Source organism: Sturnira hondurensis, unplaced genomic scaffold (assembly GCF_014824575.4).
Source record: "Sturnira hondurensis isolate 20B ecotype Veracruz unplaced genomic scaffold, ASM1482457v3 Scaffold0010428, whole genome shotgun sequence".
Taxonomy (NCBI): Eukaryota; Metazoa; Chordata; class Mammalia; order Chiroptera; family Phyllostomidae; genus Sturnira; species Sturnira hondurensis.
The window spans coordinates 19,147,660-19,164,551 of NW_028083059.1; the positions used below are offsets into that span (position 1 = coordinate 19,147,660).

General features: G+C 37.5%; 1 protein-coding gene across 1 annotated transcript in view; it reads left to right on the forward strand.

Moving 5' to 3' along the window:
- The window catches only part of GBE1 (1,4-alpha-glucan branching enzyme 1), a 277,752-nt gene extending 262,106 nt beyond the window's left edge, over positions 1-15,646 (forward strand). Inside the window, exons 15-16 of the mRNA XM_037059023.1 lie at positions 6,587-6,704; positions 14,846-15,646. Coding sequence (XP_036914918.1) covers positions 6,587-6,704; positions 14,846-14,902 — 175 coding nt within the window. The 3' untranslated portion in view covers positions 14,903-15,646. The remainder of the gene's footprint in view (positions 1-6,586; positions 6,705-14,845) is intronic.
- The last annotated feature ends 1,246 nt before the right edge of the window (positions 15,647-16,892 follow it).

Here is a 16,892-nt window from a genome sequence, read left to right on the forward strand (position 1 = left end):
TCTGTCATTTTTTTTTATTTTACAGTTCTAAATAATTGCTATTGCCTCATCAAATAATTTAATTTACAAGTTTTGGGGTAGTCTTTAAGGACACAGAGCAACTATTTTTGAGGAAGATTAGGCTAAACTGTGGGTATAGTTTTCCTTTATTATTTTTTCTTGAGTTATTGAGAAATAATGACTTTTTAAAAAAATTAAAAGTTATGTAGTCTTCTAGGACAAAGAAAAGTTCCTAATTAGGTTAAAATATTCTGTACAGAAGTTAGAATATATTTTCTGTTTGCACAGAAAAAATATGTAGCACTCAAAACTTTGTTATTATCATTCAATTTACTATTTATTGTTCTGTGTCATTAAGCATGCCTAAGAATAAACTAATAATTTGCATGAAAATGCGCTTGAAAAGGCATAACAATCCAGTAATTAATGTGGTAGGTAATGGTAATTGATCCTTTCATTCTTTGAGTTTGTTTTATTGCTATTGTGCATCCTATAGTTTTTAAAAATTTACAGACAAGGAAGTAAACTTGCAGGAATTGGAGTTAATATTTTTGTTTCTATTTTATTTTTAAAATAATACAGTATTGGGGTATTTTTTTAAACTAAAATCAAGGAGTGAAAAAAATTAAATGGATATTTTCCCTTAAAAGTAACATAGTAATAAATGCCACATTGCAATACAATTGTTTTTAAAAATAGTTAAAATATCAGAACTCATTTGCAGTGAATTTTTAAGTTACCACATATCCTAGATCACAGAAAGGTGGAAATGCCTGAATCTCACATACCCACCCCCTTCCCACTACCACAGGCACACGTTTCTGAAACATACAGCAACTCCCCACAAGTCCCTGCATTCCCATGTTTGGAAAGAGACCAGAGAGAGCAACTCAATGGAAACTAGGCATAATTGAGGCCTATTTTTTTAATTAAAAAGGACAAACGTATTTGAAATGCTCCACAGTCATAACCCAAAGTTTTGTGCATTGTAGTGGCCAATAAATAAAATTCGACTTGTGAAAGATGAAAAGGGAAGGGCTGCGCTAGAACATCGGGACAGCCCCGTGTTGGCTGGTTGTTGTTACACCGTTGCGAACAGAAGACTCCCCTTGCTTTTCAGCACCTGTTCTTAGTCTACCAGATGTTTATTCCAAGTTGCTTAGAATTTCGTATCTAAAGTTTTCTGCCTGTGATATAGATTCTCTCTTCTGCAGTTACTTAGTTCCCAGAAGTTACTGCAATCATAATTACATGAGTGGGATGATGAAAGACTGAGATCTGAAAATAACATACCAGTTTCGTGTATGTATAACCTTTTGACCTCCTTTACCCATTCAACCCACCCCCAACCCCTGCCAGCCACCAATTTGTTCTCTTTATAATGGCCCTGGTTTCTTGTTTTGTTTCTAAATATTAAAATAGTTTTAAATGCAATCCAAATGGATAGAGATCTATTGGATCTTCTTTGGGGAAGAAAAAATCTCTGTAACAAAATTCCACCATTTTTTTCTACTATATTTTTCCAAATTGAGCAAGGTGAATATTTTAGACCAATATTTTGTAGTTACCAGTTTCATATGCAAAGGTTCTCCAGTGTACATTTTTTACCACATTTTAACATGTCTTCAGTTAGAATTTATCTTACCATGATACCAGTGATCGTCATGCTAGTATTGTTTTCTTTTTGTTGGAGATATAAATATATATATAATTCATCTTAACACCGATGATGTCTTTATCTGAAGACACATGGTGATTAACCAGCGTTACCATCTTTATGGCCCTCGTGGCCGCTGGAGAACCCCTTTCCTTGTCACTCATTTTGAAACCTCAGGGATTGTACCTTATAATTTGTCTTAGCTTCATCAGTGGGAGTGCAGTGAAGTGAGCTTAGTGCAGAATGATATAAATGATAGTACTTCTGACATCAAAATCCTTACACTTTGAACAGACACTTTATCAAGTGGCTGAGCAAACATAGGAGCTTTTGAAGTATTTGAAGAGCCATTGAATTTAAGAGTCTTCATGCCTTCACTGTTCTTTACTCTTATTAGTACAGGTCCTCAGAACATGGCTCTTTCTTGGTTCAAATTTAAGGACACAGATCATAAAATCATGCCTAAAACATCTTACCTACTTCACCCTGTTGATTGATATATCAAATACTTAGGAAGCTCTTGAATTTAAAATAAGAAGAAATCATAATATTTTAAAATGACAGTCAAATGGATAGGGACCTATTGGATCTCCTTTTTAAAAATCTCCTTAAAATAATTCTATCATTTTATTTCTTTCCCTACTATATTTTCTCAAGATGAACAAAGAAAATGTTTACTCCACTATTTTGTATTCACTCAATAAAATGACCAAATGAACCTAATGAACAAAAAACGGATGTGGAACAAATGCATTAAACTTCACAGATATTCAGACTCTGTAGAATTCAATCTTTTAATGCCAGTCTTTTAAATTTCATTAGGTGGGCCCTGGCTAGTGTAGCTTAGTGGACTGAGCATGTGCCTGTGAAGCTAAGGGTCACTGGTTCGATTCCTAGTCAGGGCACATGCCTGGGTTGCAGGCCAGGTCTCCAGTAGGGGACAACCACACATTGATGTTTCTCTCCCACTCTTTCTCCTTCCCTTCCCCTCTTTCTAAAAATAAATAGATAAAATATTTTAAGAAATAAAGTAAATTTCATTAGGTGGATCATTTGGGTGGATCTTATTTTATGTGCTTTTCTTCACTTTTCTTCTTTTTTCTTATTTTTGTTATTATGTCATGTTCGTTATGGCCTCTTTATTCTTCAATCTCAACTCTAGAATTAAACAAGAAACTTCACCTGAAAACATTTTGCCCTATTCTCCGCATAAAATAGCTGCCCCCTGTAGAGAGTGGCGTGATCTGATCTATGTTTCACTTATGTATATATTCCAGCTCTTCCACTTTTGTTTCCCTAAATTGAGCATCAGCGCCCTTACCACTGAATACAGTCAGCTGTACATCCCGAGTCTCACTGGCATCTGTGCCTCTCCATCTGCACTATGTGAGTTTAGCCACATTACTACTGTCCCTTGACCATTGTTAGACTCCTGGCCAGCTTCCCTTCTATTGCACCCCTGACCTCCAGGTTAATTTTCTTAACTATCATCGCCTTTATCACAAATCATCAATATTGTCATACTTAATCACCAAAATAAATCTTAACTAACTAGTCCGATCTTCAAAACTCTATAGACAGAATGTCAATCCGACGTTCCCTCTTGGCTCTGCCTCTAGTCGAATATTGCTTTCTGCTTTATTTATATATATATGTTGTGTATGTCTAGTTTCTCTTTATAGGCTGTAAGTTGCGTGTAAACTAAGCTCATATCTAAGTCATTTTATTAATCATGCGCAGTGTCTTTCTCATACATCATTTTATTTAGTAAGTGAATAAGAGTAAAGATAGTGTATTCCACTCGAGTATTTAAAAGTCACGTAACTTAAGCTCTCTTGGTGAGTCAGAATTGTCATCCTGAGTATCAGTTTCAAAGATGTATGCAACCTATTATGAGAAGGCACTCTGCTAGGTGGAGGGAGGTAGCTTTGAGCAAAAGGGCACATTGAGGTGCCCTACTAAATATATTCTGTCTTCTCTCAAATTGAAAACCACATAAAGAAGCTACTTTAAATAAGTGTAAATTAGCTCCGAGTAATATTTTCAGAGAAATTTTTTGGCAGAATGTAGGAGTTTTAAGGGGTTCGACGCTGCGTGGGCCCTGTATCCTGTGCATGGGCACACACATTATTAAGAGGGAGTGAGGGATGCCTGAGTGAGGGAACAGGAAAAGAAATCCAGTTGCTTAAATAACCTACTTAAAGATTTGTGTTTTAAGCAATGTTCTGAAAAGGTGGGGGTTTTCCTGATACTGGAATAATATATGGTAGTGGTTTTTATGAGTAATTATAAAGCTTTCACAATCATTACTTTTAATTATTAGTGTTTAAATTGTTGGGCTTTCTGTGTCTGAGGGCTGCACTTTCTAAGGGGATCGTTAGATGTGCTGCCTGGGTCAGCCACGCAGCGGGCTGGGCAACTCCAAAAGTGGCCACAGCAGAACTTTTCCTTTAAATTATAGATCAGAGAAATAAGTCTAAAATGCTGTTTTGAAACTTGCATCATGGGTTTTGTAAGCTTTTCCTTTACCACAAATTATATATATTAAGTGAATAGATTCTAACCATTTTTAAGTATGATGATCCCTTTCAATGTCAAAAAGAAATCAGATCCTTATATAACAGTGGTTCTGAAAGAACAATTCCTCAATCTTTGAGACATTATACATGTACAAACTTACTATAAATTCAGTGACTTTTTAAATGAATCTACATTTTAATTAAAAATGCACATTATTTGAAGTACAGCATCCAATGTGTATAACCACAGTGCCTAGTGCTCGAGCAGATTCTTAGTCCTTTATAGTAACAGTCAGCCGTTTGGTGAAACCCTGTGGTAGCTGGGCCCCAGTGTTTTTCATCCTGCAGACTGTGGTCCCGTTTTTGATGGTGCACTTGCTTTCTTCAAACACTTTGTTGTTAACCAGTGATGGCTTTGTTTTTGCTTTTTGAAGATTTGTACAAGTATTTAGTTAACTAGGATGAAGAACAAAAGCTTAATGTTTGTTTTAACAGTTCCTTTAATTCCACAAGGTTTCATTTATTTACTGGGTCTCCAATTATTTTCACAACCCATACTTTACCATTAAATAGATTGGTGTCTTCCAATTATTTCCAGTTTCATTTAGTGACTTTAGAATGTGCCTGTGCCCAGTAGTCATCCTTTGAATCTCAATCTCTCTCTCTCTCTCTTTCTCTCTCTCTCTCTGTCTGTCTTTCTGCTGTCTGTGTGTGTTCCTTTCTCCTTTAAACACACTGATATGTTGATTTTCAGTTTGAATTTGAATCAGAACTGGCTGACCTGGATTGACTAAAATGGAGCCACCACTTCCAGCCAAGTTCCTATAAGTGACTCCATCCAGGTTTCCGACCCAGATAGGGTTCCCTAAATGTGGAAATGATGGCCATTTGTTATTACCTATAGGTATTTTCAATGTGATCATTTTTGCTGTAATAACAATAGGCAAACGTTTCTGAGGTTAAAGATTTTTATGCCAGAAAAAGAAAACGCAAAATGCTCCAACCTGTTGGTATGCCTCCTTAGGCTAAAGAAATTTAAGATTTCTCAGCATGGATGAACCTGGAAAATATGATGCTAAGTGAAATAAGCCAGTCTGACAAAGACAAGTACCATATGATTTCATTTGTATGTGGAATCTAATGAACAAAATGAACCAACAAGCAAAATGGAAACTGACTCATAGATGCCAAGAGTAGACTAAGAGCTGTCGGAGGCAAGAGAGGTTGGGGGACTGGGTGAAAAAGGTGAAGGGATTAACCAAAGACAAAACAAAACAAAAAAACTCAGGCACAGACAACAGTATGGTGATTGCCAGAGAGAAAGGGGGTGGGGGAGGTAGGAGAGGGTAAGGGGTCGGGGGATGGTGATGGCAGACTTCACTTTGCATGTGAACGCACAACACAATATACAGATGACAAATTATAGAATTGTACACTTGAAACCTATGTAATTTTATTAGCCAGTGTCACCCCAGTAAATTCAATTAAAAAAGAAATTTCAGAAATCTAAGTATTTATGTATATTTTCTTACAGAGTTTTATATTACAGGTCACGTCTAGATATTCTAGGCATAACCAATTTGAACATTGTAACTATAACTTTTCTTTTGTTGTAAATAGGGTAATGCTGACATGTCTAGTAACTCTATGAAGAATCAGGATTAAATCAGTATTAAATTGTAGTGAGATCACATGATTGCAACACGAATCCTGTGGCTTGACGGATAGCAGGTTGGCCTGATCCTGCGTGTGGATAGCAGCGTGACGCGGGGAACCATGGGGAGGAGTAAGCCTGCTTGGCCTGCTCTCTTCAGACCACATGTGGATTCAGGGTTCACTTTTGAGTTCCTAACTTTAATAACCAGGATCTAGAAAACTGAAGTGGCTTCAGAGATGAGGAAGCAGCAAAAAAACGTATCAAGTGAGGGATGACCAAAGGTTCTGAGATTATATTTAATATGTAGTTACTAATGTAGATCAATAAGTAGATGATCGGTGTAAGACATATGGAGATAACATAACTATTATTTAGTATTTCAACAGTTATTGTATTTTGAACTTATCTTTTATGGATTTTCTGGGTAGAAATATGGTAGAGAATTTCTAACAAATGGAATGAGTTGCATTAAGAGAGATGTCAGTTCCTCATTAAAGGTACATTCAGTCCAGCGTAGATGGTCAGGAAATGAGCTGTGACAGAAAGATACAAGAGTCCCATCAGGGTGTGGCCTGGGTCACTTGTGGAGCCCTTTTTAAACATGAGAATCTCTGGAGTCTTAAAAGGTGGAGTATTTAATACAAATTACGATTTCATAGTGCATAGAATATTCACTTTAACTTGCTATCTGAGAATGTATTTTGCAATGTCTCATTCACCTCCTGAACTGGTCAGATTCCTTAAATACTGTACATTCAAGATTGTGCTGGATTCAGATGCACCGGAATACGGAGGACACCAGAGACTGGACCACAATACCGATTTCTTTTCTGAGGCTTTTGGACATAATGGGCTTCCCAATTCTCTGTTGGTAAGTAAGGTTTTTAAGATATTTTTGTTGCATTTACATTTAATCTTTTATTTTTAAGTAATGTTTTTGTCCAAAGAAATAATTTCTCAACATGTAAGCAACATGCAAACATGTGGGGTGAGATGAGTAGAAAATGATGACTTTGCTGAAAAACCAGATGCAGTGTGTGGTTTAGAAAACACGGTGAGGGACATTTGGTGGACATTTGGGGGAGCTTGCATTTCATAGGATTAAAAATTATTTCTTGAAAAATAAGAGGGAAGCATTTTTAATTTTTTTCTTTTTATCATGAACACTTCTATTTTAATGCCACAATATACTTCCCCGTGTTCCTGCTTCCTCTGTAATATTTTACATGAAGCAGGTTTCTACATTATTGACTGTCTAATGAAGTTTAATTTTAAACATCTTAAAAGAATCAATAAAACATTTTTTTCTTTTATGAAATCAGTCTTTGACTGATTTCATTCTAGTTATAAAATTCTCTGGTTTCCTCATATTACTGAGGAAAGCATTAAATTATATAACTAATTTTTACTCTGTGTTATCAACACAAATGAAAGAATATTGCTTTAAACTACTAGGTTTAAGGTCTTTCTAAAGTATGGAATCTAGAAGTTCTTCACATTTGAAAGAATTCTTCGTTTGTTTTGTGGCCAGTGAGAAGCTCAAGTCCACGTCCACACCCCGTATGTTTTTCCTTGTCCTGAGCAGCGTCCCCCCGCCTCTCCCTCTCTGGTCCTCCCGTCCTCTGTGCTTGTCTCAGGCTTGCGTTCTGTTCCCCATGGGAGGTCTTGGATTAAGATTTGTTTCATTTTCATGAGGCCAGGATATATCTAACAAATGTATCGATGGCTTTATTATAGCTGTTAAATTTTTTCACTTTTTCAAAAGTTGAGGTGTGAGTCAAGCAGGAGAATCTGTGTGGGACCCCTGGTGTCCTTACTTTTCAACTCTATTCCCAGCTCTTAGAGTGGTGCTGGCACCTCACTCTGTGAACCTCCATGTTGTATACAGAATGGACGTTCCAAAGGCAGTGGTGTTGGATAAATGCAAAGAGTGAGATTAAGTTGTTGATAATAGAGGTCGAAGAAAGTGCAATGGCCACAGGAGACTTAGGTGTTACCCTCAGTGTATGTGTATGTGTGCACATGGATGTTTTTAATGATGATGTTGATTCAGCTGTAGATATAGATGTAGATACCTAATCTTTTTTGAGAGGGTGCAAAAGTGCTATCACGATTTTACCTTCAATTTTACCATGTAAACTAAGATTGACAAAGTAGTTTCTGAAACGAATAAGAGAAATATATTAAAGCTCTGAAATAACCAAAGAGTTAGAGACCCCTACAGGGTGAGGGAAGATGATTCATCTTGTAAAGAGCTGTCATGGAGAAGTAGCAGCTGATTGGGACATAGCTGAACTTGAACCAGCTAAACCAGACAGAAAGGAGAAACATTCAGACAGCAAAATTTTGTATAATAATTTTGTATAAAATTTTGTATAATAAAATTTTGTTTATTAGATTCTAATTCTAGTGAAAACACTAGAGAATGTCATGTCAGAGAACTTAGAACCAAGCCCTGCCACCCCAGCTGCCATTTACTAGCTACGAGAATTGAATATTTTAACCTTTTTTTGCCTCGGTTTTCCTCGGTTCTATATTAAGGATAGCAGTGGTATCCTCGCTACAGCAAGGGGCTCTTAGGAAGTGTAAGTTCCTCTATACAGCCAGGCTTCTAGGAAACTGCAAAATGCTACTGTACCTGTATTTTAAATTTACTATTATTTTTTAGGTATCATTTCTTAGGTATTTTAAGCATGTTATTATAACTAGGTGTTTTGAAGGCATGCAACTAAGAAGTCCCCTCAACTTTGGGGAAAATAATCTTAAATGAGGGCTCCCAGGCTTTGGGACTGGGCACCAACTATCTTGCCATCCTTTCATTTTTGCAAGAGCAAACATATTCTGTCATAATTAAAACAACCAACTAACCAGTGACAGGAGCAGCCAGGAGATTACTTTTCAAGCACTAATTGCATTGATCTTGCAAGTATGAAATGTGCATTTCTAAATGAGCAGGTGGAATGGAGAATGCACATAAATTTCAATAACAGGCCGAGGAATACAGCATTGCAAACACCTGAGAAATAGAGTAGAGAGGGTTTAACCACTACCTCACTGCCTGTGATGACAATTGTGACCGGATGTGGTCAGAGAGGGAGAGATGAGCTGTGTCTTCCCGCAGCAGCAGTGTCCTGCTTTCAGCAACTACAGGTGCTTCAGGAATTACTCATTTAAGTAAGTCTTTAGGCTCCAGATGATCACGGGTTTGAAGGTAAGAATAAGGGAGCACAAATAGAACAGAATAACCATTAAAACATGCCTTTTCTCCACACTTACCTTCGAAGAGCCAGAGGAAAAAAAATGCGTTAAAAAACATGCTGGTTACAAGAATGCCTGAACAAGAATTAAATTTTAAAAAATATTTAAAAAAATAAAATTAAAATAAAAAAGAATGCCTCATTGTAATGAAACTCTTTATTCAACTTATCCATATGTGCTGGGATCCAATCAAGTTTCTTGAACATGACCAGAAGTGCTTATAGGTCTCATTTCATCACCAACGAGAGATCGCTTCTGCCTCCCTCGTGCCTAGAATAATTGGGGAAAGGGCGACTAGAATGTAACTTTGTCCTTTTTCTTGAAAGTTCTGTTCAACAGAAATGGTGCACAGCATTAACTAAAGCTCAGTTTTTGAGCTCAATAGTCCAAGGGATCTGCTGAATAGTGGCAAATCTATTTTCAAAGAGCCGCCAAACATAGCCTGGAGGGATGTTAAAGTAGCTGTACGCAGGGCATGGCCAGCAGGCGCCACCTGCCTGCGCTCCGGGAACTGAAACCGGAGGAGGACTAACTGCAGGCGCACAGGTTGAGCTGTGTTTGCCGAGGTCAGAGCAGCTCACAAGTGCCAGGCAAGAGGCAATAGGACAGAATGTCTCCATTCCGCTTTACTGGCCATTATTGGAAAGTCCATTTTAGCGCAATCATTTCTTTCTATTTTGGTTTTTGATACAGGAACTTATGTGTTAACCTACACATGAATCAGGGCACTGGAGAATGGGGTGGTGGGGGTGGGCTTTCTGTCTCTTCTCTGGTTCCTAGATTCAAAGTTCATGGCACAGAAGGGAGAACAGAGATCATTGGACCTGAAATGAAATGAATTTGATTCCTTTACAGTAACTCGATCAGCCTCAGTGGTGAGGAGTGAATAAAGCAATAGTTTCGGCGTTTACTGTTTTACCAGTTGAGCTCCTCATCATTAAGACGTGAATCAGTAGCCAGCTGCCCTCCCTTGACCAGAGGCGGTGACGTTCCAAGACCCCCAGTGGGTGCCTGAAGCCACAGATAGTGCTGAACACTGTATGCTGTGTTTTTTCCTGTACAGGCAGGCCTATGGTAAAGTTTAATTTATGAATTAGGTTCAGTAAGGAACAACTGTTTGTGATCAAATAGAACAGTTACAACAATGTACTGTAATAGGACCCATCTGAGTGGGTCTCTCTCAAAACTCAAAACGCCTTTGTGCACCACACTCGCCTTCTCCCTGAGAGGAAGCATCGTACTGCCCTCCGGCCTCTCCTAATTGCCAGCATCACCGCACTTGCGCAGAGGGCCGTGCGTAGGTAAAACAAGGGGGACTGGAACACAAGCACCGTGGCACTGTGATGGTCGTGTAGTGACTGAGGCAGCTAAGTGACTGACGGGCGGGCTGTGTCTGCAGTGTGCAAGGGCTTGACAAAGGGGCGACTCAGATCTGGGTGAGACAGAGAGGGAGGGTGGGGGACGTCATCACGCTGCTCAGAGTGGCCTTCAGTCTAAAACTTACCAATTGTTTATTGTGGAATTGTCCATGAAATACTTTCAGACCACGGTTGTCTGCTGGTAACCGAAACCTCAGAAAGAGAAACCGTGGATAAGGGTGCATTCTTGTACTCCCATCCTAAATGTAGGGGTTTAAAAGTAGACTTTTGGTTTAAATAGGGGAGTTGGCATAGACATATCTTTTATTGTCCCTCAGATGTTAAGTATGGAAAATACAACCTACAGTTGAGAAATGTCTTTTACTCTATCCAAGATTATGAAAATGTTCAGTTTATTTTGAAAACAAAAAAATCAAACGTCTTAAAGTTGACTCTTTTTAATATTTCTAACTTAGGTAAGGTACTATACAACTCTATATAGAAATAGTTATGGCATCACTTTTCTGTTAACCCTAATGCAAAACAGTGAATTAGAATAAGACTTTTTTCTTAGAGCATATTTTATGAACTTAAAGCATGTTCATAAAAATTTAAATTATATGTGTCACTTGTATTTTTCACAATTATTTGTAACCTTTGTAACCAACAGATGTATATAGACTGCTAAGGATCATGGAGTCATGTCCTCACCCTTCAGTTATGAGCTATTGATGAATTTAACAACTTCTAAGAAAACTTTAACATTAGCTTTTAAATACATTTTACTTAAAATTATTTTTTAATATTGTTTTTAAATTCGTCACACCTGTTTTCAAAAATTATGTAAATAGCCCTGGCTGGTGTAGCTCAGTGGATTGAGTGCGGGCCTGCAAACCAGAGAATCAGTTCGATTCCCAGTCAGGGCACATGCCTGGGTTGCAGGCCAGTTCCCAGCAGGGGACTCACAAGAGGCAACCATGCATTGATATTTCTCTTCTTCTCTCCTTCCCTTCCCCTCTAAAGATAAATAAATAAAATCTTTAAAAAATTGTGTAAATATTTTAGCAACTTAGTTATGACCCTAGAAGAAGGTAATACCTTTCCGGGATGACATTGTGCACTGCATCGTTGAGTGATCCGTCATGTTTTTCAGCCTTGCTGATGGTTGGCATGGTGGTTAAGTCATCAAAGCAGTCAGAGTGACCTGGTAGATTAATGTGCATTTTGACTCTCTTAATAAATGAATTGGATTATAATGTGTCATTCTGACTTCTTGTGAGGAGTGGACTGTGAATATAGCTTGATAAAATGTTGCATTACATTGTATTATATGTTCTTAAGGTGACCCTAGCCTCATAATGCTTTGGGCTTAGTGGCTAATAAATGGGCCTAGTAAATTTGTGTAGCACCTTATATTATCTGCGCTGCATATGAAATAGTTTTTATATACATGCACTTAGATATAAATAGTTTGTATTTAAATATACTTAAACATTTATGTTTAAATCTTAAATTGTGTTCATACTTTTTCTATTGCTGTGAATCAAAACTAATTTTAGAATTAAATGTTCAAATGAGAGTTACAGAGCCAAAACTTAGCACTAAATTATAGAGCCCCTACGCTGTTCATGCATCTAGCCTTCTCATCTCAAGGCTTAGCTCTGGTTATCTCACATCCTGTAGCATAATTGCCAATCATTTCCTAACCACTAAGAACACTGATTTTCAAACTCAGAACCCTAATAAGGAAAACTCAAAATTCCATATACAGCTATAGTTAAGAAAAACCACTTACTTGGGGAAATTATTTCATGTTGCCTATACTGCAAGGGCTCTGAAGCAACATAAACGCAGTCTGGTAATTAACAATGCAGTGAAAAAAGTGCTGTAATTACACAATATTCCCATTAATGATATTATACAATTATCAAATGAAGACTTCTGAGCAGATAGTAATAAGAGGTCTTTAAGTGTGACTGGAATTGGCATCATAAAGCTCCTTACATGAAATGACTGACATCATTTAATGAGAGTTCTTGGAGCATTTTTTAAAGCAATTAAATGCCAAAATCAGAAAAACTCGATGCATATATTGTGAACCTTGAACTTCTTAGGCCATCCCTGTGTTTTACTTTTAAATTTGGGCCAGCTAAAATACCAAAAGATCACAGAGTAAGATTATTTCTAAAGTATCAGTTTGTAGTTACGATTTAATATTATTAAATCAGAATGAGATTATAAATCAAACAGACGCCAAAACTGCATAGGATTCAGATAGGAGCTCGGCGTGACTTGTCCCGATCTGTCGCTGTGCCCCTAAGCAGGGACTTGTTATTATTTGTCCAGGGCCCAACATGAGTGTTTCATCGCATCTTTCCCAGAGTCCTTCTGTGTGCATATCGGACCATATAGCATCAGAGAAATGTTTTTAATGTAAAAGGAACTAATTATTTTGTCCAGTTCTGATGCTATTGAGAAGTTTAGGTTGGTCTTCCGTTTTAAAATGCTCATAACAGAACAATTGAGAACCATTCTGATTATAACCCTCTATCCCACTAATTAGTTATCTACCTACTTACTATGATCCCACAAAGTCAGCACAGAGCAGGATAAGTACATGGCAAATTCCTTAGGAAGGCCAGGACACTGTCTCGATTCCTGCCTGTTTTGATAAGACTTGGGAGGGAACTGGTTAAATCAGGCTATTGGTTTCTTTTATTTCCCCTCCTTTGCTTTGCTCTGTATTGCCTTAATCTGCAGCTTGATTATGGAAAGACGCCATTCTTTGAATCTGTCTACATCATTGGTAGGAGTCTCCCTTTGCTCTATGAATATCCCCAGCTTCCTTTCCTCAAAGAGAAAATACCAAGAGAAAATACTGAATAGAAGGGATTGCATTAGTAACTAAGTTGTGATGTAGTTTAAAACCTATAGGACATCAAAAACAATGTATAAATTATAGGGAAGCAGATTGTGCAGGCTTTCCCCTCACTTAATGACTGCAAGGCTACAGTGTTGATCTTTTGGAAGTACTGGATTGCAGATCGGACTGTGAAGCGTTGAGCTACCCAGTGACTTGGCATTTATGAAATTTTTCTCAGCTGCTGCTGATCATTTCCTGAACAATGTTATTTTTAATTGAATATGAGGAAAACTATTCTCTAGTTATTAAATTCATATTATAAATTCCTCAAAATGCCATCATTCTAACACTGCTTTCAACTTTAATGATCAAAACTAACCAGCTATATTGGTTTATTAGATTCTTTAAAAGAGCTTTAAGTGTTCTTTTTTCATTTAATTTTTATTGTATTTTTTTCCATTACCATTTAAGTGTTCTTTATTACAGAATCCTTTAGGGAAAACATTGTGTTCTTTTGCAGATCTGAGACACAGGAGACATACAGTTGTCTCATTCAATGCACATACTGATCTCACTATTGTTTATCCCTTTATTATTTATTTATTTTTTCATTCATTCATCCTTGGCACCTACTTTGTCATTTCGCACCTGCTAAGAGGAATATGAAGACATGTGGCTTCTGCCCTTGTAAAGCTCAGAGTCTAGTGGGATTGACAATACACTTGAAAAAAATCACAAATTGTGGTTGTGTTCAGAAAGAAACAAAAATGGTGCTGTGATAGAAAACGAAATGGGAAAACTATCGTATCTCGCGTTATCAAGAAACACCTGTCCATGGAGCTGGGGTATTTCAAGATGCAGGAGATACGGAAGTAGCACAGTTAGGGGTGTTCTGAGCACAGGGCACTGCAGGGCAGAGACCCAGAGGAAGGGCGGGGCGTGACCTGTGGCTGGAGCAGGGAAGGAAGGCGAGAGAGACCAGTGGCAATGAGCCTTGATGAGGAACGTACTCATGCGAAAAGTAGCTGTGTCAGGACTCTGCTGAGCATGGAAAGGATGTGTATTATATTTTAAAAGTTGTGTCAAGCTTTTTGATTGTCTTAAACTGGTGAGGGGCCTAGTAATCACTTAGGATCCTTTATATTAATTTTAAGTTTTTGTCCTTAAAATGATAGGGGAAAATAAAAACAAGATGATAACTATCTTGTGTTAATCAGTGTTTTGTATATTACTTTTCTTCACCCGAAGACTAACATTGTGACCTGTAGGACAGGCCTCCTTTATCACTTCATGGTGTCTGGGGAATATTGTTTTTTTGTAAAGCCTATGGTGCCCTCTAGTGGTAATTATTTTAAATGAGTCTCACAGTGACACCAAAACTGTTGGAAAGGTGAAATTGTCTCTCCTCCAAGATGGTAGAATTGTCAAGATAACTAAATTGTAAGCAAAGTGAGAGGGCATCATATCCCTTTGCTTAATGACATCACTTTCAGTGTTTCTTTCGACTGTACTGACATGATTGTGTTGACTTAGGTGTACATTCCAAGCCGAGTGGCCTTCGTCCTGCACAATGTGGATCTGCCCAACTGAAGAGACCGGATTTCAGCCCTCCCAGGAAGAGGCGTGTGTTTTGTTTTCCTCTTCTCATTGTCACATAGCATATGATGTGTAAGCTTTTCAGAATGCAGTGTCTAGCCAAAGCGTCAGATGTCTGAAATTCAGTATTGACCTATGCAAATGATTGTCAAACTTTTCTTTAAGAAGTAGAGGAGAATGTTTCTGAAATTTCAGGGATCTTAGGCTATATTTTCCTGATATCTAAGCAGCTAGAATTCTCAAATGAAGATATATATATATAAGCTTTAAACAGATGAAGTTATATATATGTAGTCTTTAAACAGAGTTCTTTTCCTGGCCAATTATTTGATGCTTTTAAGTTGAAATTTGAATCATGTGTCATATATATTTCTGTTGAATGCATCCAGTATTTTTTAAGATGGGTAGTCAATGGCTTTATTTGTTCTAATACCTCTCAGTCTAACGTGGGAGGCACCAAGATTGTTACTATGTTTTTTCAAACTATCTTACAAAGTAATGTAATAAATATGTAACAATGATATAAAATTAAGAACTGTATTCAGTATTATAGATAACATAAAAGTCATTATCTGTGAACTCATCTGGGCTTCATTTTGCAGAAGTTCTTTCTACTTTGTGATCTCTTGTTCACTTAGTATCTTGGTAGATGCTGATATCTCAGTCTTTTTCTGAAGGCCCATAATATTTCAGAAAATGTCTTTTCCTTTCAATAAATGCTAAAAAAAGATTGAATAATTGAAAATTGCCTTTGCTAATGTGTGTTTTGCTGTACAATTGTGGAGACTGATGTAGAATGAATATTAAAATGCCGTCTCAGTCTGACACCTTCCGCACATACGCGCACATGTGCACGATGGACTGGGCATGCGGGTTAATAATATTTTCCTCTTCCGGTACTCTTTGTAACTTGAAATTATATTAACTAACGCAGATATCTAGGCTACTCCCCAGCCGTAAACCTGAGCACATTTAGAAGCTGAACTATCTCAACTCAGTGGGGTACGCAGTCATGAAATTATGCCTCAGGTCATGAAATATGAGACCACAGGTCTAAAATCATTGATGGGTAATTCATTCATAAGTAAGAAATTATAACGCACTTAAAAGACATAAAGTATCTGTCACTTTCTTTAAAGATCTGATTTTCCCCTTCCATAAAGACTGGCTGCTTTTTGTTTGTTCGTTTTTAGCCCGATTACTCGCGGCTGACAAGGCGCACTGGAAGACTTCCTATTAAAAACTGGTTCGGTAATAGAAGAGATTGGCAGAGAGTTTCAGAGCTAAACTTATGTGTCAACCATCTTGCTTATAACTTTTTTCAGCAAAGCCTTGAATCTAGGTCTGAAACATGTTGTTTGCTTTAAACTTCAAAGTACAGTCATAGTCCGATTTCCTGAAAGAATCAGCAAAGCCAGCTGATGCCGTTCCATGCTAGGAAGCGTGACCGAAAGCCTTCCGCGCTGCCCTTCCCACTGCGGGGCTGCGTTAATAATATCTCAGCGCTGCCGAGCCGGAGCCTGTTACTGATGACCCAGTCAGTGGGCAGCCCTGATTTTTCACATCTAGTCTAATCTCTTATGTATTAAGAGAGATGCTAATTTTCTGTGATGGCTCTTTAAAAATGACAAGAGATTACTTAATGCCTACAACATATTTTCTTCTCTTTGTGACTTCTGTGGCAAAGTCAAAAGGACCAGAATAATTATGTGCTATATTTCTGTTACACTCATTGACCTTCTTTAGATTTCACAGTCTAAAGTTCAAAGTTAACAATGTAATGTAAGTTAGTTGCCTTCGTCAAGTGTACCGCCTAAGAAGAACAATAAATGTATATTGCTAGGAAGGAGTTATAATGACACATGCAAACAAGTAAAATATTAAGAATCCAAAACAGAATGTAGTGGGGTTTATTTTTTTTCCTATCTATCATAGCAGACAACCTTTATAGAACATAACAGTGTTATAGTATAATTCACACTAA